General features: G+C 32.2%; 1 protein-coding gene and 1 long non-coding RNA gene across 2 annotated transcripts in view; one reads left to right on the top strand and one right to left on the bottom strand.

The window, feature by feature from the left end:
- Positions 1-104: 104 nt before the first annotated feature.
- LOC146997969 (uncharacterized) lies at positions 105-27,726 on the bottom strand. The gene is made up of 2 exons (XR_015040177.1): positions 27,484-27,726; positions 105-257 (listed from the first exon to the last, which is right to left on the bottom strand). It is a non-coding gene; the product is annotated as an uncharacterized LOC146997969 (long non-coding RNA).
- LOC118198992 (scoloptoxin SSD14-like) overlaps positions 8,544-27,918 on the top strand; it is an 87,723-nt gene continuing 68,348 nt past the window's right edge. Inside the window, exon 1 of the mRNA XM_085812777.1 lies at positions 8,544-8,829. Within this exon, the coding sequence (XP_085668903.1) occupies positions 8,702-8,829 (128 nt within the window). The 5' untranslated portion in view covers positions 8,544-8,701. The remainder of the gene's footprint in view (positions 8,830-27,918) is intronic.

The raw sequence follows: 27,918 nt of genomic DNA, 5'->3' as shown, positions 1-27,918 counted from the left end.
AAAGTGATCCACCAATTAGGTATAATAAAGAGACCACCGCTTTCGGCCTTAGTAGCGGCCAACGGCTATAATGACTAGTGCCCACCAATGGAAAAAAGAATATATTCTTCCTTGGTTTTGAACCATTATTCTTTAATTAAAAGCTTCATTCACAAGTGTTTAATAAAAAGGAATGTTTCAAAATCTATGACAATCTGGGTCCTTTTTCTTCATAGATTATACCTGCAGTCTTCTATTGGCGCCTTAGTAATCTGCACCTGAAAAGAAATAAGCATACATATCAATAATGATAGAAATTGTCTTGAAATTTATTGCATAAGATTTATTACTGACTTGGGGAATAAATGGTTAAAATAAATACGAAGTAATTTTTTTCCCAAAGAGACTTTTTAAAACATAAAATCAGTGAAAATAAATACGGAATAATTTTTTTTTCCCCCAAAGCGACTTTGGAGAAAATAAAATCATTAAAAATAAATATGGGGTAAACATTTGAAAGAGAATTAATTGATGACTTTTCTCCAGGTAATTTAATATAAAATAAATGTATTATCCTAATTTATATCAAATTCTTAAACTAATTACACAATTTAATATTCATTCATCTCTTTAAATTTGATCTCGTTGCTAATAAATAATGCGTTCTTCGAAGAAAATTTCAAAATTTTATCCGATTCTTCTTCCGTTAGTGAAATGCTAATCTTGCCTTCTACTAATTCGGGCCAAACAAATTTGGATTCAAATTTTCATTTTAATACGCATAGATTTTAGAAATTCATACGTTCACATACTTTAAAATTATTAACATCTGTTATCACGCTTTCTTTTAATGAGTTGTTTGGCGTTTTGTTTGTCGTTAACAAATGTGTCAGAAATCTTCTAAAATTCCTTTTATTCCATTATGTTAAAAGATATTAAAATGTACACTGGTTATGACGTTCATATTTCTTACTTTCCCAAGAAGTGAAAGCATTTTCTTCCTATTCCTCATTATCTTTAGCTTTCATATAATATGAAATATGTATGTGCAAGTATCTGCGTAATTATTCAGTTCCATATTTTATATACGCATTTTCAATTCTGCCTCCTAACTGAAATCTGTTGTGCCAACTCGCTTTACTGAAATCCCTTTTTTGAAGTAAAACTCCATTCGAATTATACTGCAGTGTCCAATTTGACAATCTCTAATTCATTTAGCTAATAAAGCTGGATCATATAAATCAGGGTTTTTAAACTTTTTTCAGTCGCGACGCCTAAGGTCCTTAAATAAATTCAAAATTTAGAAAAAAAAATTGCCAAATGACAGAGAATTGTCGCCAAGGAAGGGGATAAGTCGCCAAACCCTTTAGTTTCGAATTTAACTTCGAATTCATTTTAAATTAAGGGGAAAAACAATTTAGTTTGGCATAGATTTTCAATAATTCTATTAATATTTAGATAGCTCAGACAGAGGTCCCTCTCTTTCGGGAGTAAAATAAAATGCTGTAGATTTTCCCCCTCATGAATTAAAATTTCTCTGAAAACATCTACGCCTAACTAAAGGATTACTTTTCACCTAATTTTAAATTTTACACAGTCAAGTTCTCTTTTATTGAAGAATACCATCTGAATGTTAAGATTAGGAATACAATAGCAGTCAAATAATTTTCAGAAACGTTATGAACAGTTCATAAAAAAGCCTTTTCATTACCCTAATTAAAATTCTGTAAAAATACATATTTTTATTTTCTTTGTTATATTTATATTAAATTAAAGTCCATTGCTATGTTGAAGGCTTTTTTTCCTCATGTCATCATTCGGTTAATGTTATTAAAATAGCTGTGGATAAATGCGATCTTATTAAATGGAGCCTACTATACTACTGTTCTTATCAGAAGTTTACGTATCTAGCCCTCTCATGAGGCAAATCAACACAGCACGTTTTGGAGGAATTATACGAAATATACTACAGCAGCAAAAAGCAGTCTTCTGTGGACGTTAATTTGTCAAATTTACGTTCCACGAGTATTTTATGCAATTATTATGATTTTAGGATGAAAAACTCTACAGGTGCAACATTTTTATGTTATTTTTCTTTTTTGTGGGTAAGAAATATCGGGCTGTCAGGGTTGAAGTGGATAATCTTCACTTTAAGAATTGACAGTTGTGGCACTGACGCTTAAAGCTTTCAGATCTGTACATTTTCCTGGCAATTAGTATAAGATATAATAAATGTACTTAGAGATTTTACAAATTTCTTCCAATCATAACTGTATTTTAGAGTCGGAAGTGTTAGTTTAATCCTCCATTTTTAATTCAGACAACTTTACATACGTTTCTAGCTTTTAGTGTTTCCGTTTCATGAGCACAGTAACTTTAATCTTTATTAAAAATGCCTGTGTTTGTCAAATCGCGAGCAGTTGAACACGTTTTGAAAAGGAAAGTTTTAATAAATGGTGCAGTTTTGAATTGTGATAATCCTCTCCCACAGGAGCTGTCCGAGTTAGCGAATATATTTGACAAAAACATAAGACTAACTCAAAGCCGTTCAAAAATTCGTATGTTTCGAAATAGTTTTGCTTTGTTAAAGGCTTTTACTTTACAATATCACATAATAAAATAAAATTCCTCTAAACAAGTGCAAAATATTATCATTAGGAAATTATAAATCCGTAAACTGAAAAACTGCAGTGGGAAAATTCGTAGAATTCGGTATATTACACAAAAAGCTCAAAATGGGTAAACCAGAGGCGCATTTCCCAAGGCAGTTCTAAAATAAGATTAGAATTGAGTTTTTTTCAATAACGTGATATATTCCCAGCCTCTTTTCTATGATAACAAAATTATTGTTCACGACTAAACTTACGACACCTTAGAACATACCTAACATCAAATGAAAAATGAATTCAGGCGAGAGAAATTGTTGTGATTCTTATATAAGCAAATTCTGATATAAATTAATTGTGAATTGTGATTTTGCATTATCAGTTTGTTGAAAGCATTCTAAAAGGCATGGAAATTATACATATCTTTGACTTCAAAAATTTTTGTGTCCGTGATACTTAACCGACGGGACACTTAACCGGCACCAGTTAGCCGACAGGACATTTAGCCGACAAGGACACTTAGCCGACAAGTCATTTAACCGACACGGAGAGTTAGCCGACAAGAACAGTTAGCCGACAGGACATTTAGCCGACAAGGACACTTAGCCGACAGGACATTTAGCCGACACGGACAGTTAGCCGACAAGGACACTTAGCCAACAGGACACTTATTCGACGCGGACACTTAGCCGACAGGTCATTTAGCCGACACGTACATTTAGCCGACAAGGACAGTTAGCCGACAGGACATTTAGCCGACACGCACAGTCAGCTGACAGTACATTTAGCCGACAAGGACACGTAGCTGACAGGTCATTTAGCCGAGACGGACAGTTAGCCAACAACACATTTAGCTGACAAGGACAGTTAGCCGACAGGACATTTAGCCGACACAGACAGTTGGCTGACAGGACATTTAGCCGACACGCACAGTTAGCTGACAGTACATTTAGCCGACAAGGACACTTAGCCGACAGGACATTTAGCTGACACGGACAGTTAGCCGACAGGACATTTAGTTACGGGACACTTGACTGTCAATACAATTAGTCAACAGGTTGCTGACAGTAACGTTTAACAGACACATACCCAAAAATTATTTAAACTATAAATTGCAAAATTTCTCGACTACTCCATAAGTTCAATATTTAAGTCATTTTTTCGCCTATCAGTAAAATTCATTTTTGATGCTTAAAGTGCTATTAATTTTTGTGTTAATTTAGCATTGTTTGATATGTATCGTGCTGTTTGGTGTACATTGGCCAAATTGAAAAAGCGCTGAAATTTCTTGTCAGGGAATATGCATTAAATTTTGAAAGGAAAAAAGAATTTTTTTAGCTAAGTACAGCGGTCACGTAACACTTTCCGGCACGCTACCCTTTAAAGTCGTAGTTTTGATTAAAAAAAAAAAAGAAAAAAAAAGGTAGGCAGTCTAATTAGGCCTAGAGGAGTACACAAGTAAAATTTTGTAAAGATAGCGCTTATCGTTTTAATTCTGTGGGTGTGCCCAAAGTGGCACATTGATTGAATAGAGCTTCGGAAAGAGTGCTGAAACGAGCACTGTTGTCAATGAACTGACCAATAAGATGCCTAGAAACAAAAAATACAGACTCTCAGTTGTCCTAGATTATCGGTCAGCTCGGTCTGGGCACACCTAGGGTTCGCCGTTTTATTTTAGGCAATATTTCAAGGTAAAAATTTAAAACTAGTATAGAATAAGGAGATTAGCATACAGCCAAAAAATAACATAGAAATTTCTTTTCAAACAATTTTTATACCCTAAAAAAATCTGGAAGATTTCTTTGAAAAATGAGGGTCTTAAAAAACTAAACATGGCTAAAATATATGGACTGGTTTGTGTTGAGCTGCCATCTACTATAAATAAAGAAGGTTCAGAGTAAGCTAAAGTAACCTATAAATCCTTCTTCATTCAATTTTTCTGTGTGTGCAAAAAGAAATTTTTAGGTGTGTCCAGACCGAACACACCTAAAGATTTAATTACACTTTAATACGATCTTCAAAATCTATCCGTAAAGCTAAAGCAAAATCGAGAAAGAGAAGGAATGAAAGAGAAAAAAAAATTAATGAAAAATGAAATGAAAATTTATACATTTTTAACAGATATTGCAAAAAGTTATGTTGGTACTATTCGGTTTTGAGGGCCGTAAAAAGTCGCCAAACTATTGTTGATACCAGTGCTGCCAAAAATAATTGCGGCAACCCTAACGCAAGAAAGGAAGTATAATAGTAAATAACTATTTAAGATTGATTTGTTAATTTAGATGAAAGGTTAATTTCATATAATACTTTTTTATTATTGAAATTTATTTAAAAAGGCTAAACATGACTGAATGAAAGCATAAGAGTAAATAATTATTTCAGATCATTATTATAATTTATATAAAATTTGCTAAACAAAACTGAATGGATGCCTGCATCGCTATTTCGCTAAAGAGTTATCGATAAAGCATAATTTCATCACGTTGGTTGTTCAAACATAATTTTCTATAATGAATGATGCCTTTTCTTTGAGAAAATTCTCGGTAAAGTGCAGAATCACCCACTTATTTGTTTGCCGCTTTTTAAAAAGGTAAAAACAAATGGATTTTTGTCAACTCTCTTTTACTTTTTAATTGAAAATAGGTTGATGTGTACATAAATAAAGACAAGGGTGTGCGCAGTGCCATTTTTGTGCAATTCTGGGATTTTTTTAAGTGAAAATAGGTCGATGTGTACATGGATACCGAGTATATGCAATTCTTAAAAACGCGTCAAGCAGTGGGTGATTCTGCACTTTACCCAAAATTCTATTGCAGACTTTTCGTCATGGGCAATTCCCAAATTGTTAAATCCATAGGATATCAAAAAGGATTTAAGATCCAAAAAGTATTTAAAAATTAAACTAGTATTTCAATGGCGTCTTAAGAAATAAAGAACTATATAAGCTTACGCAGTGTGAAACTTGGCGCGCTGTTAAATGGGCACGTTTGCTAGTTTGGCGGTTTTGCGCATACATTTTCGCAGCAATTTTTTTACGGTCCTCAAAACGGAATAGTACAGTTATACTTTATAAGAAAACATTATTATAACATATCATATTGAAAATTACACATCGCGACATTCAAAACACAGTACATAATATTTTCTATTTACATGACTCATCTAGTTAAATCTAGCATTGATAGATGACACCTCATTACGGTGACTCTTACGATGTGACACTTTGCTCCGCCCTACTTGGTTTGTGGCCCTCCTTCTGCAGCTTCAGTTATGAATAAAACAAAACCTTAAAGAATATTTTACTTCTAAATTAAGCATTATGCACTAGTTTAGGGCTCTAAAACATTAACTTAAGTAAGTATTTTAAGCGAGAGGCGTGGTCAGTAAACTGTTACAAAATTTTTAACTCAAGAATGGTGGCATGAACTGCAAATTATAGAGGTCACAAATAATTTATACCTTATAAAAATCCACTTTTTTTAATTGCTTTTAATAACAAAATAAAATATATTTGCTAAACTAACCCTCAACACCATATGTTTCTATAAAAAGTATAATTCAAGAATAACAATAATTTTTATTGCATTATTCAGATTTTTCATGACAGGGAAAGGAAATTTCATTAGTGGGAGTAGCCAAATGATTTTGTAAGATAAGGAATGTAATATGATGTGATGAGTAAAATAGTAATGAAACGTAAAGGTACAGTCAAAAGTCGTTAATCCGGATTCGTCGGGACTTCGGCGATTCCGGATTATCGATTTTTCCGGATTACAGATCATCAGTTTAAATCTGGTAAGATGGCATGCAGAAATTACAAAATTAAAAATATGAAACTGTAATTTATGAAATAAAGAACAATTATAATCTAAAGGGTATCAAAATTTACAAAAAGAAAAAGCTTAATATTTATTTGTTTACTTTATTAAATATTTCATTCAATGTAAATTGTTTAAGTTGCTTTTTTATGTGATAATACTTTCTCTTTAATTCTATAAACAGACATAATTTCTTGTTTAGTTACAAAGTTCCGCTGTCGAAGTCCTATAATTGCTGAGTTGAGAATACCGATTAATTTGTCAATCGAAATTTTTTCGTTTTCAACAACCTCTGGGTCACTTTCTTCACTATCGGAAGCGAATTATAATGACGAGGAACTTGATTTAAACCATATCAAAGACGGAGTACATCGAGATGAAATATTACATTTAGTAAGGAATTATAAGCCAAATAAAATAAAAACATCTGCCCTGAAGATAAGGATAGTGCTGACAGATCAACTTCCAATTCATTGCGCGCCGCGGCGTGAAATTGATAAACAGATTTCGGATTTCGAAACATACTTTCGCTTTATAGAACCTTTACATATTAGTAAATGTATATCGGAAATTCTATTTGACATAATCGAAAGTTCAAGCTTACTTTTATAAAATTCCTCTAACAGTCTGCAAAAAATAATAAGCCGGATCCAGTTCGAAGATTAAGGAACAACGCAATCTGCAACATTAACTGAATTAGATCATTTTAGCTTAGCTTATACCGTCCGTTACACATTAAACGCGCACCCGCATATTCGCAGCCGTAAAGGTCTTACGCGCACTTGTAAAAGCCTATGCGCATGCGTGAACGCGACGCATGCGCAGAAAGTTTATAGAATTGAGGTCCGGATTATAGATTATTCCGGATTATGGGTGTCCGAATTAACGATTTTTGACTGTATTAGAAATTTGAAAGCATTTAGAAGAGAGAGATTGGAAAATTAATATCATTAAGGAAACAAGAAAAATTATTAACGATGTGAAATTGTTCAAAAGAACCCAGTTTATTAAATGAAGAAGCTTTATAGATAATTTTTGAAGATCCCACATTAAAATGTAATTAAGTGACCGCCGTACTTAGCTAAAAAAATTCTTTTTTCCTTTCGAAATTTCATTCATATTCCCTGACGAGAAATTTGAGCGTTTTTCAATTTGGCCAATATACACCAAACAGCACGATACATATCAAACAATGCTAAATTAACACAATAATTAAAAGCACATATGAGATCTTTAAGAATCGAAAAATGGATTTTACTGATAATGAAAAAAATAAGTTAAATATTGAACTTATGGAGAAGTCGAGAAATTTTGTAATTGATAGTAAGTTCGAATAATTATTGGGTACGTGTCAGCTAAAAGTCACTGTCGGCTTAGTGTCCTGTTGACTAAATGCGTTGACAGTTAAGTGTCCCGTAGCTAAATGTCTTGACGACTAACTTCTGTGTCGGCAAAACGTCCTGTCGGCTAAGTGTCCCTGTCGGCTAACTGTCTTGTCGGCTAACTGTCCGTGTCGGCTAACTGTCCGTGTCGGCTAAATGATCTGTTGGTTAAGTATACGTGTCGGTTAAATGCCCTGTCGGCTAAAGCTAAGTGTCCCTGTCGGCTAAATGTCTTGTCGGTTACGTGTCCCGTCGGCTAAATGTCCGCAACCGAAAATATTTTTCACCGTTTGAAAAGTAATATTCACAGTCTGTATTAAAATAAAATACTCGTTTAGAATTCATTTTTCTTATTCTTCTTGTATGAAAAGTCTGCAATAATTTCTTTGTCATTTTTCCAATTTTGCAGCCTCTTGTCTATTTTTCAATGCTGAAATAGTTTGAAGCACACTTCGCATGGATCCGAAAGCAGCTGCTTTTTTATGATTATGCTTTTCACTGTCTTTAATCACCTTGCTACTCAAATGCTTCGTGAAACTATTTTCACTCATAAAATTCAAAGATATCTAGTTTTTAATGTGTTTATAAAAATGCATTTATGATGTGCACGAAATAGGAAGTCCGAGACAGAAAGTATTACCCAGCATTTAGCTCCAACTGTTTTTCACAATCGTCCGCGCCCTCTGGCGTTTGTCTTAAACACGAATATACAGTCGATACTTTGTGAAGATGTGCATATAAATAAATATTGCAAATGTTGTGTTGATATTTAACTGCAATTTTAGCTGGTAGATTGCGTCATAGTTTTTGTTTACCGGTGCGAGCAGAAACTTTTTAGATGTGCAAATAAATATATAACCTATTTAAATACGTTACATATAATTATTTTCATATAAGCATCGAAATTTTATTTGAAATGATACGTGAACAATCCGTAAGTAGGTCTACTCATGGGTCATACGTGCAACTCAGCACCTTTGACGACAAGGAAAATACCTTCGTGCAAAATAAATCATCGTTTCCGTCTATTATTCCTTATAAACGGTATGATTTAATTTTCTTTTAAAACACGTGACTGAATATTTGCATATTTTTTATGCTAGTTAGTTATTTTGTATATTTCTTCTATCATCTGCTAATTAAATTACCTGATAATTAAATTTACCAATTTTTAAACAGAGATTATGTATGAAAGAATTTAGCTATGTATAATGCATATTAAAAACACTGCAAATGTTTTGAAATTGAGTTCTCTTTTTCAGAAAATACATTGGTTTTTTGTTGCAAATACATTGGTAAATTTTATAGCTTGTAATATTTATGCCAAATGCTACAGTTTGCGCCTTTTTCCATGTTTTATTTCTAGATAATACTTTAATGAGAGATTGCTCTGTGTTCACTTTCCATATCGACAAATTTTGTTGTTTGTTATCTCCAATTTGATTGGAAGAAAGTCAGAATTATAAAATTTGGTAATTTGCTAAGTCTACCAATCTAAAATATTTATTCTAAATTCTTGCCATATTAGTTTGAAAAATGCATATTGCAAGTAATTTTTATCTTTATTTTGCATTTTGACTAACATTTCATTATGTCAGATAATAATGCAGTTTGTGTTTAGATGGTAATATTACACATTAATTACATTAATGCTAAGCATTTATACTTACATTAGTGTTAAAACACTTAAATATTAGATCAGTGGCAATTATATATTAGTGTCATATGCATAAATAATTTTTATATTAAGTGATTTGCTCAAAATTTATTTTACTTTATGTGATAAATATTATTTTAATTATATACTAGATATCAAATAAAGGATAAATGTAAGTAACTTTTGCATACTTTGTTATTTAATTATTTTTAATTTATTACTTTAAGAATAAATTCAAAGCATTGGTTACCTTTGGCCATTTTGTGGCAAAAATTGTATTTCTGCTGCAATTGTATGGCAGTCTCTTCCCTTGCAAGCAAATTTCAAAAGTGCATATTTTAAAAGTAAGTTTAAAGCAAAAAATATCACAATTTGCTTATAAAACTGCTAGAATTTTGAAACTATAAAATTCAATTCGACAGCAATATCACAAAATAATTTAAAAAGAGCATATCTTTAGAATTTCCGATACATAGTCTTACACATTAGAGAGGAAAAAAAAGTCCATCCCCATCCATACAATGTTATCATTGCTTGCTTTGAAATCATTAAGTTTGTTAATCAAAAATTCGTTAAAGTTTCATGAATGAAAATATAGTTGAAAAATTAAGTGTGAAATAGAAAGATAAATAAAGTGTGGATTGAACTTTACTGTACGGCTCCGCTTCGTTTCTGTCTGAAAAAGTCGCCAAGTGGTATTGATTGTACGTGAAATCTGGAAGCCTGCTGCGCGAAGTAGGTTTTTTTGTAACCTAATGTTGATAATATGGTTGAAACTAGTCTTGGGGGGAGGGGTGCAAATATTGCCAAATGGGTTGAGATTTTGGCTATTTTTTGTAATAGTTACCCTTTTGTATAGACTGTAGATTTTGAGTTGCTGTGTTTGGTTGCACGTGCATAATGTTTTATGAAAGTGGTGTTTGAATGTTTGTTTAGTGTTATAAATGATATATTATTCCAGATATGACTATAATTTCTGAAGGAGTACATAAAATAGAAGGAACGGATTTCTGACTTTCTTGCATGCTATTATACGTATTTACCCGCTGTTTAAATAATTGACGTTTTATTCATTTATTGGTGTCTACATGGATAAAGTTAAATTAGTGCACAATGCCTAGTTTGTGCAATTCTCTGATTTGTTCTTAAGTTAAAATAGGTTGAGGTGTACATGGATAAAGTTAAATTAGTGAGCAGTGTCTAGTTTGTGCAATTCTCTGATTTTTTTTTTAAGTTAAAATAGGCAGATGTGTACATGGATACAGAGTTTGTGTAAGTGTTTGATTTCTTGTTTTGATTTTCTGTAGAGGGTGGAAGGATTGCCATCATCTTGAAATTGGTGGCAATGCTTCGTGGCTCCGATCTTGGTGTCAAAAAATCAACAGTTCGCCAAGCGAGAAAGTAAAGTAAAGATTAACCAAAGTATCAAATAAATAATAAAACAAATTTGTACTTCCAGATGCCCATATTCGGGTGCAGGATTGCGTTATTCAAAATTTGATGGCTCTAGGTGCCATTGTTTTATCACAATGCAAGAGGCATACATACATTTATGCAGAATCTTCATTATTTAATTTCTTTAAATATAATACAGGGTGATAATATTTGATAGCAACAATTTGAAAAGTGATTCAACACATTTAAGTTTTTATTGCAAAATACCAAAATGAAATTAATAGCCCTTCTGGGCTAAAAACAAAAAATAATACTAATTTAAAATAAGCCATATGGTATAATAAAATATGACTGAATGAATGAAGTTATCTTTCTGTTTAGAGTCAAATTCTAGAATATTGTTATGAAGAGTGCAATATTGTATTGTCAGCTAAAATTATGCATAAAGAATTTGGCTGATCTGTACTACAGTACCCCTTGGTTTCTGTCTGAAAAAACTGCCAAATGGTATTGGTTGTTCATGAAATCTTGAAGCCCGCTGCGTGAAATAATTTTTCCGGTGACCCTAATGTTGATAATGTTGGCAAAACTAACCTTGGGGAAAATTGTGGGTTGTTTTTTTTTCATTAAAGGGGGGGGGTTATTTCTGTGAATATCGCCGAACATTTTGTGATAAATTGAAATTTTGGCTAATTTTTGTCATAGTAACTCTTTTGTATGGATTGGGTTTTTTTATTTTTACCATTCTTTTCAATTGCTGTGTTTGGTTACATGTGCATTGTGTTGTATTTTGCCTTGGGTAACATTATTCTGTACTTTTCCGTTTTGTCGGCGCAAGTGATAAAGTTGCCAGTAATGGTAAAACTGATGCCAAACGAAATATCCTCGCTGGTAACCTTTTACTTTAAATTTTACATTTTCAAAACAAGTCGCAGCCATTTTTTATCAGATTGATTGTTTCTTTCAATACCTGCATACAATTACATAGAAGTTTTACCAGATAGTTCAATTTTATGCGCTAAGACCATTCACGAGCGGTAATTAAGTCAATTAGAATGCAATCACACTGCTTACGCAATGGCAAAAATATAGAACAGGCAAAGTCAAGGGTTAAATTTATCAATTTTAATGAGAATGCACTAGCGAAGTAAAGAACTGTGGTTTTAATTTCTGAGTAAGCTATTCATACGAATTGAAATAATTCTTGCATTTAAACTTGTATTCCAAATTAAGATTTAACTTGAAATTAATGTAGATAATTACCGAGAGAATAAGATTTTTATAGCGTAGTTTACGTGCGAGATGAGATCACTTGGGGTCACGTGATACGAACCACCAAATCAGGATGTTGTACGATGAAAGCATAGTAAATTCGAATTGTTTTTTTACAAATTTATTGGCTTTTCTACAAAATTTCAAACGACATTAAAATGTTTATACCTTCAAAATAAAAAATTCTTACAACTAACATTTGTCAACACTTTTTATGTGTATACTGTGTGTTTTCGCCAATAAAGTGTACTTGGTGAGAACTGCGCCGGCGAAACAGAAAAGTATCTATTGGTTGATCTTTACAATATGGTAACTGGTAGTTTGGCGACATTTTGGAGGCGATAAAGGTTACTAACTGGCACTTTGGTAATAATGTGAGCAGTACTCAGTTCCGATTACGCATTATTTTGTGTGAGGGAAATGAGAGATCATGGGATATGTCATGTGATATTAATGGACGAATTACGGTTCTTTAATCGGAAAAGGGGGGAAATCGGGGAAAAATATGGAAATTTTGTATTTGGCTTTATTCTGTGTTGTGTGAAACAGTGTTCGTGAATTTTTGGATCCCATGGCCGTAACTAAAGTGAATTCGAAATGGGTATTTATGTATGTATTAATTTAATGTATGTGCTCATTTATATTTTAAGTAGTGTTTTTGAATTTAATTATATTTTAATTAAATGATAGTTATTTTGTGAATTTTATGTTTGTAGGAATTTGGTATACGTTTTAGTTGAAGTAAATGTGCATGGAAATAATTTAAATATCTGACAATAAGTATTTGTAATGGTTGCGGTATGAATTCGTTGGTGACGTGTATAATGTAATAGATGATTTAGAGGTAAAAGTTTTTGGATATTTTATTTATTTTATATGTGGAAATGTTCATTACTTTTTCGCGATCAGGTAATTTCATATATGTTCTTTTTACCGGGTTTAAAGTTTGAGAAAATTGTCATGTATTTTCGTGAAATTTTTCGAATTTATGAGAAAAAAGCAGTGTACATGGATATAGTGAAGACTGTGCGCAATGCCATTTTTTTGCAATTCTGGGAAGTTTTTTTAAGTAAAAATGAGTCGACGTGTACATGGTTTAGATATATTTTAATTAAATGATAGTTATTTTGTGAATTTTATGTTTGTAGGAATTTGGTACACGTTTAAGTTGAAGCAAACGTGCATGGAAATAATTTAAATATTTGATACTAAGTATTTGTAATGCTTGCGGTATGAATTCGTTGGTGACGTGTATAATGTAATAGATGATTTAGAGGTAAATGTTTTTGGATATTTTATTTATTTTATATGTGGAAATGTTCATATTTGGAAAGGGTAAATACTTTTTCGCGATCAGGTAATTTCATATATGTTCTTTTTACCGGGTTTAAAGATTGAGAAAATTGTCATGTATTTTCGTGAAATTTTTCTAATTTATGAGAAAAAAGCAGTGTACATGGATATAGTGAAGAGTGTGCGCAATGCCATTTTTGTGCAATTCTGGGATGTTTTTTTAAGTAAAAATAAGTCGGCGTGTACATGGTTTATGTGTATGTGTTATTTTGAAAAACACGTAAGGAGTATGGTATTGTGCACTTTTTCCCAATTTTGCAGTGAATATTTGTCATGATTAAGCAGTTTTGTTAGATAAAATTTCTAGCATAAGTGTAATTCGGCTAGTAGATTGTTGGAAGAAGTGTTCAGTAGATAAAAGGAAAAGAAACATGTCTTTACTTCGTGAAGACAAAATGGCGGCGGGAAAAAAATATAGAGGGTTGCTGTAGGAGAGTTGGTCGCCAAATTTTCGCCAAAAAAACGCCAAGTTACCATAATGTAAAGATCAACCTATCTATTATTTGAGTATGTCTGAGGTAAATAAGAGGATAATTGTTGATGGTTTAGGAAATATGTACAGTCAAAAGTCATTAATCCGGAATGATCTATAATTCGGACCTCAAAGCTACAAACTTTCTGCGCATGCTTGTAATACCTTTACGCGTGTGCATATGCATGTATGCATGCGCGTTTAATGTATAACGGACGGTATAAGCTAAGCTAAAATTATCTAATTATCTATTTCAGTTAATGTTGCATATTGTGTTTTTCCTTAATCTTCGAATTGGATCCGGCTTATTATTTTTTGCAGACTGTTAGAGCAGTTTTATAAAAGTAAGTTGGAACTTTCGATTATGTCAAATAGAATTTCCAATGCTGAATCTACAAAGGGAAAGCATGTTTCAATGCACATCAAACAAAAAGGGGAATTGTTGCAAAAAATGGATAAAGGCTCCTTTGTTTCTCTAACCATTCCGAAATCTGTTTATCAATTTCACAGTGCTCTGCGCGGGGGGGGGGATGTCGCTGCACGCAATGAACTGGAAGTTGATCTGTCAGCACTATCCTTATCTTCAGGGCAGATGTTTTTATTTTATTCAGCTTATAATCCCATACTAAATGTAGTATTTCATCTCGATGTACTCCATCTTTGATATGATTTAAATCAAATACCTCGCCATTATAAATATCACGAACACAAATCAAATAGTTTTCTGGTTGCGATTTTCTAATTTCAACTATGCGTAATGTATGCTTTTCGCATGCGCGTGTTAAAAGAAATATTTAATAAAGTAAACAAATAAAGTTTTTTTTGGTAAATTTTGATACCCTTTAGATCATAATTGCTCTTTATTTCATAAATTATGGTTTCATATTTTTTATTTTATAATTTCTGCATGCCATTGTACCAGATTTAAACTGATGATCTATAATCCGGAATCCGAAGTCCCGACGACTCCGGATTAAAGACTTTTGACTGTATTTGGATTATGATGAAATTGTGAATTTGAACGTATTTACCTGAAATTAACAATGGATGAGTCGAAACGACCAAAAATGCAACTGAATTGCTTATGTGGAGGATGGAGGAGATGGTATTGGAAAGCTTGAATGTATGCATGTGAAGAAAAGGTATGTTGACATTTCATTTATTTATTCATCTATGTGTGTTAATTTTTGTTGAAAGATTTGTTGTTAAATGTTTTTATGTTAGGAAATATGTATTTTTGGTTATTTATTACTCTCTGTTTGTGTATTTTTCTTTATTTGTTTGTCTCTTTGTTAAGACAGCGGCAAATTTTTTCTGGTTAACATGATAGTTTTAACTTCCTGATTTAGTTCAATGTGTACATGGACAAAGTTAAGGCAGTGTGCAATACCTAGTTTGTGCAATTCTCTGATGTTTTTTCAAGTTAAAATCGGTTGATGTGTACATGGACATCAAGTTTGTATAATTCTTTGACTTCTTGTTTTGGTTTTGTGTAGCTGACAAAAGGATCGACACCATCTTGAAATTGGTGCCGTTTCTTCCTGACACCGATCTCAGGGTAAAAAAAGTAACGATTTGTGAAGGGGTACCATAGAGTAAATTTTAACCAAAACTTTTTCCGTTAAAAATAACCATGTAATATTAATGACAGGATACCATGTTTTCTATGAATAACAGGCCAATTTGTTTTTAGTGATTTGTTTTGATTCCATAGTTATTTTAATTGTGTGCTGTTGTTTGTATTTACAAAAAACATAAAATTACAAGAAATTGGGGTTAAACTTTGAATTATGGTAACTTGGCGAAAATTTGGCGACCAACCCTGCTACAACAACCTGCTAGTTTTTGTTTGGACGCCATTTTATTTTCACGAAGTAAAGGCATTTTTTTTTTTTTTACTCAACATTTTTTTACAACAATCTGCTAGCCGAATTACGCTTATGCTAAAACTTTTATAGAACAAAAGTGCTTAATCATGATGAAGATTAGGTGCGAAATTGGGAGAAAGTGCAGAATTGCAAACTGCTTGCCGCATTTTTAAGAATTGCACATACACGGTATCCATGTACACGTCGACCTATTTTCATTTAAAAAAACATCCCAGAATTGCACAAAAGTGGCATTGCGCACACTCTTGACTTTATCCATGTACACTTCTAAAGTCCTAGCTAGTAACCTTTATTGCCTTATCAAAATGTCGCCAAACTACCTGTTACCATATTCCAAAAATTAGCCAAAATTGGCTTGCAATGCAGGAATGAAAATTGCAGGTACTATTCGGTTTCGAGGGCCGTAAAAAAATTGCAGCGAAAATGTATGCGCAAAAGCGCCAAGTCTAGCAAACCCGCTAGATACCGACTTTCGTCATGGGAATTGCCCATGATGAAAAGTCGGCAATAGAATTTTGGGTAAGTGCAGAATCATAAACTGCTTGACGCGTTTTAAGAATTGCACATACTCGGTATCCATATGCACATCGACATATTTTCACTTTAAAAAAATCCTAGAATTGCACAAAAATGGCACTGCGCACACCCTTGACTTTATTTGTGTACACATCGACCTATTTTCACTTAAAAAGTAAAAGAAAATTGACAAAAATCCAATTGTTTTTAACCCTTGTAAAAAGAGGCAAACAAATAAGTGGGCGATTCTGCACTTTACCGAGAATTTTTTCAAAGAAAAAGCATCATTCACTATAGAAAATTACGTTTGAACAACCAACGAGATGAAATTATGCTTTAGCGATAAGTCGGTAGCGAAATAGCGATGCAGGCATCCATTCAGTTATGTTTAGCAATTTTTATATAAATTATAATAATGATTTGAAATAGTTATTTACTCTTATGCTTCCAGTCAGTCGTGTTTAGCCTTTTTCATATAAATTATAATAATAAAAAACGTATTATATGAAATTAACCTTTCATGTAAATTAAATCATCAATCTTAAATAGTTATTTACTATTATACTTCCTTTCTTGCCGCAATTATTAGGGTTGCCGCAAATATTTTTGGCAGCATTGGCATCAACAATACTTTGGCGATTTTTTACGGCCTTCGAAACCGAATAGTACCAAATTGCATTTTTAGTGTACCATTTGGTTATTGCAATAAATAAAAAAATACAATACCACATTTAATTTTATTTACAGTTAACAATTAAAGCACTAAAAATATTTTCAAGAAATTTTGTCTGTTGTACAGATTGTTTTGAATTGAAACGTTATTTTTTTTTCTCTATATGATAATAAACAAGTTGAACTATGTATGGCTTATTTTCAGTTCTAAAATTGTTTTTTAATTCATTTCTATTCAATGTGTTGTGCTGAAATAATTTTTTATTATTAACTGCCTGTATTTGGTGGCAGTGGAAAGAGTTTCTGTTATTTGTCTGATCTTTCCTCTGTCATGATAGCTGTTCTGAGGCTATCATATTGCTGACATTCTACTGTTTATAAGCAGGAATAGTTCTTGAATGTGTTTTTTAAATTGTTCTGAAAATGAAACAATGCAAATCAAAACTTTTTGGAATTTTGGCAGTCTTTTTAACTCCTTGCCTACATTGTCCAAACTCAGTTTGAGCAATGTACAAGCCAGTATAATTCCTCTTTTATGTTCCAGAAATTCACATTTTCCCACAATTTATAAATTTGTTTCTTGGTCTTTTTAGTCTCCTTATGTTCGCAAAGCCCTAGATTTATATTAACAAAATTTTAAGTTTCCTGCCATTTTTGCCTTCTAAATCAGCAAATATAAAGGAAGAATGATGATTTAAACTTTAAAAAAAAGGGAGGAGAAACAAAGAAAAGAAAAGAATTTATTTGGGATATAATGAAAATGAAATGTGATGCAAAGAGGGTGTTCAGTAGAACTAAAAAGAAGTTAACAAGGGCAAATGCAAGACCAAGCAAATTGTCATGCAGTGACCAGTTTTTTTTTTTTTTTTTTTACTTAAGTATTTTGCATTGTACAGCCAAGGCCTTTACAAATCCTCCAACATCAGAAGACGGCCTAGAAGTATTGGGCTCACAGAAACTGAGGGTTATTGTTTCTGGCCCTGAATACGATCAATAAAAATAAAGACACTAATAATGGAAATAGTAAATGAAAGTGGCTATATTAAAAGAAAAGAAAGCACGCAACATATAGCAAATTTGTGCTGGAGAGCTGAAGGAAGAAGTAGCTCTAGACTACATTTGCTTTCAACATTCCAGTCAGTGGCATGCTGTTGCATAAAGCACAAAAATGGGATATGTTAAGAACTGCTCGGTGTCAAATAAATACTAGATTGGCAGATTCAAAAATGTGCTATAATGTTATGCACAAAACATTGTGCAGTGAATACTTTTAAAGTGAAATTTTCCATGATTGACTAGAGGGCAGGTTATAGTAAAGTAGTATGCACCAAAAGACATTTTTAACATTGGATGAAACTTGTCTTTTTCAGTGTCTTCCCCAGCTTAATTTTTAAAGGGTTGACGTTCAATGCAGGTAAACACGTTCAATGCAGGTAGTAAACTTTGTCTTACTGTGATGTTAAGTGTAAATGCCAATGGCTCTGGAAACCTTTATCCACTGGTAATTGGTAAATCCAAAAAGGCCATGTTGTTTTAAAAGTGTTATCCATTACCTATGATTCTAATCAAAAGGCATGATATTATCTGATATTTCTTAGAGGAAATGTGGTACGTCTCTATTATCAGGACCAGATTCCGAAATGCATGTATGTATGTGTATACACACACATAGATACATACATATATGCACACATACATGCATACATTTCTCAATCCGGTCTCTCTCTCTCTCGATAACAGAAAAGCACTGGAAATGCATACTTTTTACTTTTTAAGTTGGGAGCGTAGTACAGTAAAATCCTTCTCTTTCTTGATCATTATCCTGCTTGTACAAAGCATTTGCATCTGAAAGATGTCAAATTGGGTTCTTGCCCACAAATTAGAGAAGCATATTAAAACATTTGGACTTAAGAATATCTGATGCCTTCAAGTGCTATTGGGAAGAATATCATGCAGCATGGAGCCTGATGAAAGCAGAAAAGAAGTCAAGCTTCTTCAAAATATCAGTAATTGATGGTTTACGGTAAACATGGAAGTAGATTAATTGATTCAGTGTCCAGTAATTTCCTGAAAGTGGGCTAAGGATAGAGTGGAAGATGAAAAAGGTGATCGATCTGCTTCCCTTTATTTTTCAGAAGTTATATACTGGTTACTCTATAGACAATTTCATCTGCATTAACCATGAAATTATCATTGGCTGAAACAAGGTTGCTGGATCAGATGATGGATCCCATAGCTAAGAAGACAGATGAAAATGCTAAGCAAAAAACAATATTAGACATCTTTCTCAAAAAGTAGGTACTATCGTGTTTGTATAAATATTAACTGCATAACTGAATTCTGAAGTATTAATAGGATTAAATAAATGATTTCCATTGTTGCACAAATAAGTCATTGCTGGGCAGAAATAACATAACAGTTATATGTACATTTACTCTGAAAATTATTTACTTTAATGCATATAAAGTTGTTTTTTACTGCTGGGCACTGAAATGTAATATGATATCACCTAATACTCTTTGTAAGTCTTTTTTTAATTAAGTAGTTACATAAAATTACAGGAATATACATGTGAAAAATTAACTTTTCTGAGCATGTTATACATTTTTTGCTGTGGCATATAAAAAAAATATTAGGCTCTTTCTTATTATCTGTACGTCTTCCCTCTCTCACTGAAAAGTTACAAACTTCGGAGAACATTTAGAAATTTTTACCAAGCTAATACATTAAAAACAAGAGTCATTTTCAAAATGGGGTGAACTAAGAATTCCATACAATTATTAACATGCAGGAAAGCACGTGGGGTGTATCATACCCCAATCCTACATAAAAGTGGAATGTTCCTAACTTGTGAAACTGAAATACTGTGCTGCTTTCAGTAGCTGAGTTTCTAGTTGTGGTTGACTTTCAGAACCACTTTTTCTTTGCCTGTGTGTTTCAGAAAAATATTTATCGGTATTTTGTTGGAACTGGGGTATGACACACCCCACGCGCCTGTCCGCGTAAGTGTTTTTCTGACTAAATATTTAGTTCAGAAATTTATTTCTAGAGTGTAACAGTAAATATTTCTACTCGCAAGTGATTTTAAAGTACTTGATATTAAATTCTTAAAAATTTCTAGCTGCATTATGGTAAAAACAATGACTTCCTATGAATTGGAGATGCAACGCATGTGAGATTTATTAGAAATATTTGAAGGCGATGAAGATTGCATTTCGGAAACTGAAGATGAAACTAGGAATATTTTCTATACTGTTTTCGTTTCAAAAAAGATAAAACATTAATTTCTGATGTTCCTAAAAAGGAAAAACTGTTCTTATGCTTTCAACGTTATATAACGATAATACTGTTGGAGAAAATAAAACGTCAGGAATTATATGCCCTCCACAAAGGCATCACTTCCTTTAAGCAGATAGCCATATTCTGCTTTAGCATAATCTATCAAAGCGAACCAAACCCAGAATTCCATTCAATAAAGCTGAAAAAGCAAGAAACATAATAATAAAATACTTTCCTTTTTCAAGAAGTGCTTCTTTTTGCATTGTTTTCTTCCCCGTGCATACCGTAATATGTTTTTGCTGAAATAAACATCAGAGAATTGTGGAAACTCAACTTCTTATAGCTTCCAGTTTGCACACTGGTCAAAACAGACATGTGCTTGGCACATACATGGGTTATCACATAAATACTTGCTGCTGACATCATGGATTCCCATATGACCCTTTTGCAACATATCATTTTGTGTGGTGAATACTTTTTTGTGACTTCTTGCTGAGAATGCAGTAATCAGAAAGTATCGAAAACAATTTCCCACAATTTACACTTTTTCTATTAATTCCCTTGAAAAGTGTAAAAGATGTGTTTCACTGTATTTCTGATGTTTGAATTGACTTTGGTTGCTAGAAGAATAAACGTTTCATTTCCAAGAAGACTGAATTAAGTTTGTTGACTTTTTGAATAGACATTTAAATATGTAATTCATAATTTATGCAATAGATGAAGGATTCTTCATTGGAAAGAAGGGTGGGTAATGTCTGGTGTAAAAATGCATCTGAGGAATTGACAATTTTCCTTTGGATTTCACACGGTTTGTCAGATTCTTTTATTTTGTCACTTGAATTTCATGTTCACTGTCCTTTTTTTTAATTTGGATTAAGATGAAGAATGCTTTTTAGATTGTTCATGTTGAGATTCTGATGTCTCTATTGAAGATTTACAGAAGCCTAATGATTTTTTTCCATACAGAACATGGATGTTTATATTGCTTTTTATATTACGTTTAGCATTAGGCTTAAAATTAATATGCCACTTTGATATGGTTTGTACTTTTAAAATTAGCATTTCAGAACACTATTTTTACAATTTTCTTGTCCAATTCGATGACTACACATCATCCTTTGTAGTCACACTATACACAAAGCTTTACTATTTTCGGAAGCAGCTGTTCCCTCTCAATGTTACTAAAGAAAATTCTTTTAGCTTACCCCACAATCTATTTTTTTTTTTTTTTTTTTTTTTTTTTTTTTAACATTTTTATAGTATCCATTTCTCATGTTTGGCAATGAACTGTTTCAAAAAAGCAGCTTCTTCATTTCTTTTCAGCCAAAAATCGCATGCTGAAACTCGAGCAATATTCTGCTGTGCTAAAGTGTGGCATACTCATGCATTGTAAAAGAAAAAGTATTTTATCCGGATGTAGCATTCATTATATGAGCAGTTTGACTGGCAGTTTTCCATTAAAGAGCATAATGTGACAAAAATGAGCTTTTGGGTTTACCATGCTTAGCATTGTATTAAAAAAAATATATGTATAACCACAACTTATGCTGGAATTATGCAATATGAACAGAAAAGACCATATTTATGCATTTGTTTCTATTAAGGTCACTTTTTATCAGCATTAACAAAATAATTAAAAGAAAATTCACATTGATTTAAAAAACTGCAGAACTTTTTGGATGATCTAATTGCAACAATAACAAGACAACAAACATTTGACTTCATATGTAAATTATTTTTCCTCTGTTTACCACCATGGTATTGCCATGTTATAAAACTACCCCTCATTTAATTATATGTGTTCGTGCAATAGATATTTTGGTGCTCTTCCTTTTATCAGGACCGAATTCAGAAATGCATGGATGGGTATTCTCATGTGTGTATGTATGTATGTATTTTGCATATTTTTTTATGTGACACATTAAAATGTTAAATTTAAGCTATCTAAATATTTTTTCCTGTCATCAGTCAATGAACCTGAGATTTCAGTGTGCACTTTTCAAGTGGTGATATTCATAATTTGGCAACATGCCACATTGAATGTGTTATGTGTTATATTTTATATGTCAGATAGCATGCAGCTAATATATGAATAAAATACAAGATCTATCATTGAATGTTTCGTATTAAAAATTGCTATTCCATCTGAATGCGATGGATATAGACACGTCTAGATATCTAATATAAAAAGTTTCGGGATAAAATATTTTCAGAACAATCCATCTATGGCAAAACTTTTAACTAAAAATTTTAACTAAGAAAACATAGAATATTTTTTTTAATAAATTGTTGCAAGTTTTCCATTGGTATTTTTAAATTTCAGTAATGAATGAAATTTGAATAACCAGTGATTTTAAAAACTAAGAAACTAAGAATTAATAACTAAAAGTACCTTTTTCTGTTATATAGAAAAATATAAATGTGATTTAAATATTTTTCAGCATATTAAAATTACCTCATATTTTTTATTCATTAAATCATGAAATTTTATGCTGGAAATATTTATGGGTGTTGTTAAGGTTATATAAGTGCATATCAAAGAGGGGCAGAAAAGATCTTTGCTAGACCATATATTTCACTGAGACGCAATTTTATTTTTGAAAGATTCTTTAATTATGTTATGTTTTATTATTTAATTCCTAATTAGTTTTAATTACTATGAGTGTGAAATGGACTATTGATGATTTTGCTAGTGGAGAAGCAAGAGAAACAGTATTTTAGAATGCTGGAGTCAAAATTTTGCTTCTAAAATAAACACAGTGTTTTAATTAGTTTTCCTATATTTTATTACAAAATTGTGTACCATTTTTGTTTGAGATCGTAAATTCAGGGAGCATCCTATGTGACAAATGCTATGGCTACACTTTTGGGTGTTCTATTTTAACATTTTGCATTTTGAAAGCTTTACTTAGGGAACATACTCATATATGCCAGAATTCCATTGGCAGAGCTGCAGTGACATGAATAATTAATTCTGTTCTTTGTCCGAATTGTACTTGAAAATGTTTTGTGGTATATATTTGATGGCTTTAATACTTGGGGCTTCAGTCAGCCTGAATGATGAATGTTACTGTATTAAAGAAAATGATAATATTTCTATGAAAACAAAAGTACATTTTACATTATACTAAAAGCCATGGGTGGAAAATGTATTGGAGTTAAATAAGCACATATCTAATAAAACAATCTTGAAATGCAAAAAAATTAAATATAATATATATCAGGTAAAAGATGCAGCTCAACACCAGCAGCTATCAAACATCATTCTAGTTTTATTTGAGGATTTTGTACTCCTCTTTCAGTGCTATGAGCCGCATAAGATTTTCAGAGCCAATTTTAGACAGATGGATGTACTCCATCTTCATATATCCAAAACTATCCATATTGAATCCAGAATTTCTGTCATCATAGCTGTCTTCACTAGCCATCATACAAGCCAGACAACTGTATATATTTAGACAAAAGCAAATAATCTACGAGTGTTATGCCAACTATTTTTTCATTTCTCACTATTCTAATGATTACTATTAGTAATCATGTTTAAATTATGAATAACTGGTAATTTATATAGCAGAGGGATTTTTTTTACAATTTTCTCTATTTGTAGCAAAAATTCAGTTTTTCAAAAATCATGCATCAAAACATTTTTTGTAAGGCTTTGCAGTAAGCTGTTAATTAGCATTCTGGAAGTATTCTCTTCTTCAGATATTTTACAAAGTAGTATAATCTATGAGGGAGAATCTCATAGCAAGTATTATACTACTCTGTCATTGTAACTTCAGTGATACATAATCTTTTTTGTAAATCATAAATGAATATTGAATTAGAAATATCAACAAATAACAATTTGCACTGGTGTGCAAAAGCAAAATTTTAACTCAGACACATTGACTTAATGGAGAAATATATGAATGAAATGAGACTGAAAATTTTAATATAGATGAAGGGACATTTAATATGTAGTAAAGACCACCAGAGATTTTTGTTAAAATTTTTCTGTTTACTATCTGTTAACAATTTTATTGTTTTCTTAATGTGGTTGCATGAATATTAATATGTCTAAACATAATTTAATACAAAAAAATCATAAATACAAAGTTTTATATACATTTACTGGCCGGCCCACCAGCGGCCGAGCGGTAAAGTCGCTGAACACTGGTAGTTCGGTCCGAGGCTCGAATCCCGCGAACGGGCTGGCTGCATGGGCGTTTTCGTGGTTTTCCCCATGTGTAACGTGTATACGAGCCAGTTTCCCTTAGAAAGTCCTCCACGAAAGGCATCCCTCCCCTTAGGCAGATAGCCCTAGTGTGCTTTGCCATAATTGAATACACCACCACCACATTTACTGGCCGAAAGTAAAGAGACCGGCGACTAAAACAGTTTCATAATATAAATTAAGGAAGCATCAAATCTAATAAATTTCAAATGTAATTTTTATTATGTATTATGAATTATTTTCTGCGGTTTTTCTTTATAATATAGTAAATGAAAATGTAGACTTTTGTTTGGTGATACTAGGTGGCTTACAAACCGCTGCTTCAGGCAACCAGCTAGCTTGTTTTGAATGATTTTCCCCCAGACTTACCATTGGAAAAAAAAAAGAAGAGACAATTTTCTTTTCCCTTTCGTCTAATTACCTATCAGCACCAAAACTCCATTTCTAATGTAGCACCTGTTTTCCTTTTATATGATAACTTTAGTGGTTGTTTTACATCATGTGACAAAGTGCAAAAATTCACAAAAACATTCTCCTTCCAAAATATTTACATGTATGATAGCAGCTACCAGAACTTTATCTCGAATTGTGACTAATTTTTTTTTTTTATATAGATTCTTCTGCGAGAGTAGTTTGAAAAAAACGGTGATATTTTGGAATAGTATTCTTTGAAAATATGTTAAAAGTTAGATACACGAAGTTGAATAATTTGGAAAGGGAATCTTTTCATAGATATGCAAGGTTTAGCAAGGATACAGAGTATATGAGATTAGTGAAGATAATTAAAGGCATCTTGTTTGTACATTGATATGCAAAACTTAAGCAGATTTTCTGATTTTGGTCATAATTCCCAAAAGATCAACTGGGAGACATGGAATTCATAGTACAGAGGCACAATGTAGTACTTGAGAAGAAGGGATCAGAAAGAATAATAGAAGTATAGCAGAAAAAAATGGATAGGATACACATAGTACGGAACGAATAGAAAAAGCCTTTATTGACAGAATGGTGTTGTTACATTGTCTGGCCAAGAGGGAGAACAACAAACCAAAGAGCTCTAGTAAGGGATATGGCCCTCCCCTTACTGCAATGGTTGCGTTGCATCGTCTGTCAATACTCGACACCAGATTATCTAACAGTTTTTGGAATGAGAGTTCCCATTCGGAAAGAAGCATCTGTTTCAGTTGTCTAGCGTTCTCCAGAAAATAAGATCGTGCCACCAGGCGTCTGCCTAAAGTATTCGACAATATGTTCAGTGGGATTTAAGTTAGAGAAGCACGCTGGTTAATCCATTCTGTGAATATTTTCACTTTACAAAAACTCCTCAACAGCATGAGTCCTCAGTAGCCATGCATTGCCATCCATAAAAACAAGGTCGGGACCAGTGGCACCCGGAAAAGACGCATGTAGTAGAGGATAACTTTATCACAGCAACGATCTCTCTCACAAATTTGGAGTTCCGTTCGTCCGTTCACCATAATACATCCTCATACAAGCACCTCAAGACCATCCCATTGGTCTCTTTCTTTGATATTAGTAGGATGAAAGCATCTCACCACTATCTTTCCCCATATCAACTGTTCGGTTTGAACACCTAAGTAAGCACCAGACCACACCGTATCAACTGGTATCGAGAATCGTTTGTCAGACTGAAACTACTCTCAACGCTAAAGAGAACATGATTCTAATGATGAGGTGTTCAGTCTTTGTGTTCTCTACAGCACTGTTACGGAGTTTTGACCTCACTAATAGTTTGATTTAAGGAAAACAAATTTTTCCAAATGAAGGCCTTCAAATGTATGTAGAAGGGGCATGGTAACTATTCTATGTATGTTGTAATTAAGTAAATTGCATAAATAGTGTGAATATTTTTAAGTATTCCAAGATGTAATTTACTTATGTATTTATTTGCGGAAGTTGTCATATACTTGCTTATTTGCTGTAACAGTCTAAACGCATCTGATTGCTGTGTTATGCTTCTCATAAACGCCTCATTCTACGATAAGTAAATAATGATTAATCAGCTGGTGACACATATTATTATAATTAGCAACATCGAAATCATTTGATTTCGGACTATTCAAGAAAATTTTAGAAAGGGAAATCAGGTTTACATCAGGCTACTCAACTGCGATCACAATGTGTAAGAAGTTGCGGTTGCTGATAAAATCAGTGTTTGCAAATTTTTATCGATTTTATATCATTTTATAAATATATATGACAGTAAGAGCTCTGTTGAGGTTTTAAGAATGAAATCTTTAACGTATTTCATAATATTTTGAATCGCGTGCTCTTTGAAATTTTCCTGTTTGCGACTAAGGTTTCACATCATCATCAGGTTAATTCATGCGTGTAATGACTGTTTGCGTTATTTACTTCTATGTTTAAAATTTATAGAAATATGTAGTATATTATCTGTATTCATACTAGACGGAGTTCAACTGAATAAAACTGGTGTTCTTATACATTTTGGAGGAAGTAGGTTGTGAAAATCTTCGTACCGATCCTCCAGAATTAATAATATTTTAGTAAATTATTTATTTAGCTTAATATAGCATAGATTATAGCAGTATCACGTAGATTATTTTTAAAACAGTGCATGAATTTATGTACACTTATATAAAATCTAAGGTGGTTAATATAGCCCGATAACCCAGTTAATACCCGATAATTAAAATTTATTTATTTTTTAAATGTTATTTATTTATTATTATTATGAGTTTTCAACTTATAATAATGCCTGTTTGTTAATTCAGTAGAAAGTAACTAGTTAATTGCAAATAAAACGTATAACCTAATTTTTTAACTCGGTAAATGAAATAATTTATATAAAATAAATCATTTATTGTATTTTATTTGAAAAAACGAAAAGCGGAAACTTACGTACTTAGGTTTTCACAATAAAAAACGTATACTGCAAAATAAAATAGCAAGCGAAAAAATATTTTCACTGAAAATTGCAATATTTGGTTCTTACCTTGTCGAAGATTGAATGCTCAATGCATTTTTGATGCTACTTTAATGAACGCATACGTGGTTACTTTCTTTAGAAATTCAAACTTAGCTTTTCAGATAGAATACGACTGATAAATATTTTTATCTTATTTGCTGTAGCTGTTCCATGCGTTTGGAATTCAGCATAATGGCTGTCTTTCTATTTTACTATATCTCGTTATTGGACTTTGTTAGTTGCTGATATGAAACTTTCTTTCAAGCATCACTTGCTGCACAGGAGTGTTCATTTCATTTTTAAAACTTATATTTCAATGCATAAGATATTTTTTAAAAAGAGATTTTTTTTCCTTTGAAAGATTGATTTATGTATAATGATAATTTATCATTGTTTCATCATTGATTAATATAGTCTTTATTTCTTGATAAGTCAAACAAACATGTCCTTGCGTTTTTCAGC

This window comes from Stegodyphus dumicola, chromosome 3 (assembly GCF_044657685.1).
Source record: "Stegodyphus dumicola isolate Sdum_Otavi_A_Nest chromosome 3, ASM4465768v1".
Classification (NCBI taxonomy): Eukaryota; Metazoa; Arthropoda; class Arachnida; order Araneae; family Eresidae; genus Stegodyphus; species Stegodyphus dumicola.
The sequence above is the reverse complement of the archived record's forward strand: the minus strand, read 5'-3'. Positions and strand labels throughout refer to the sequence as shown.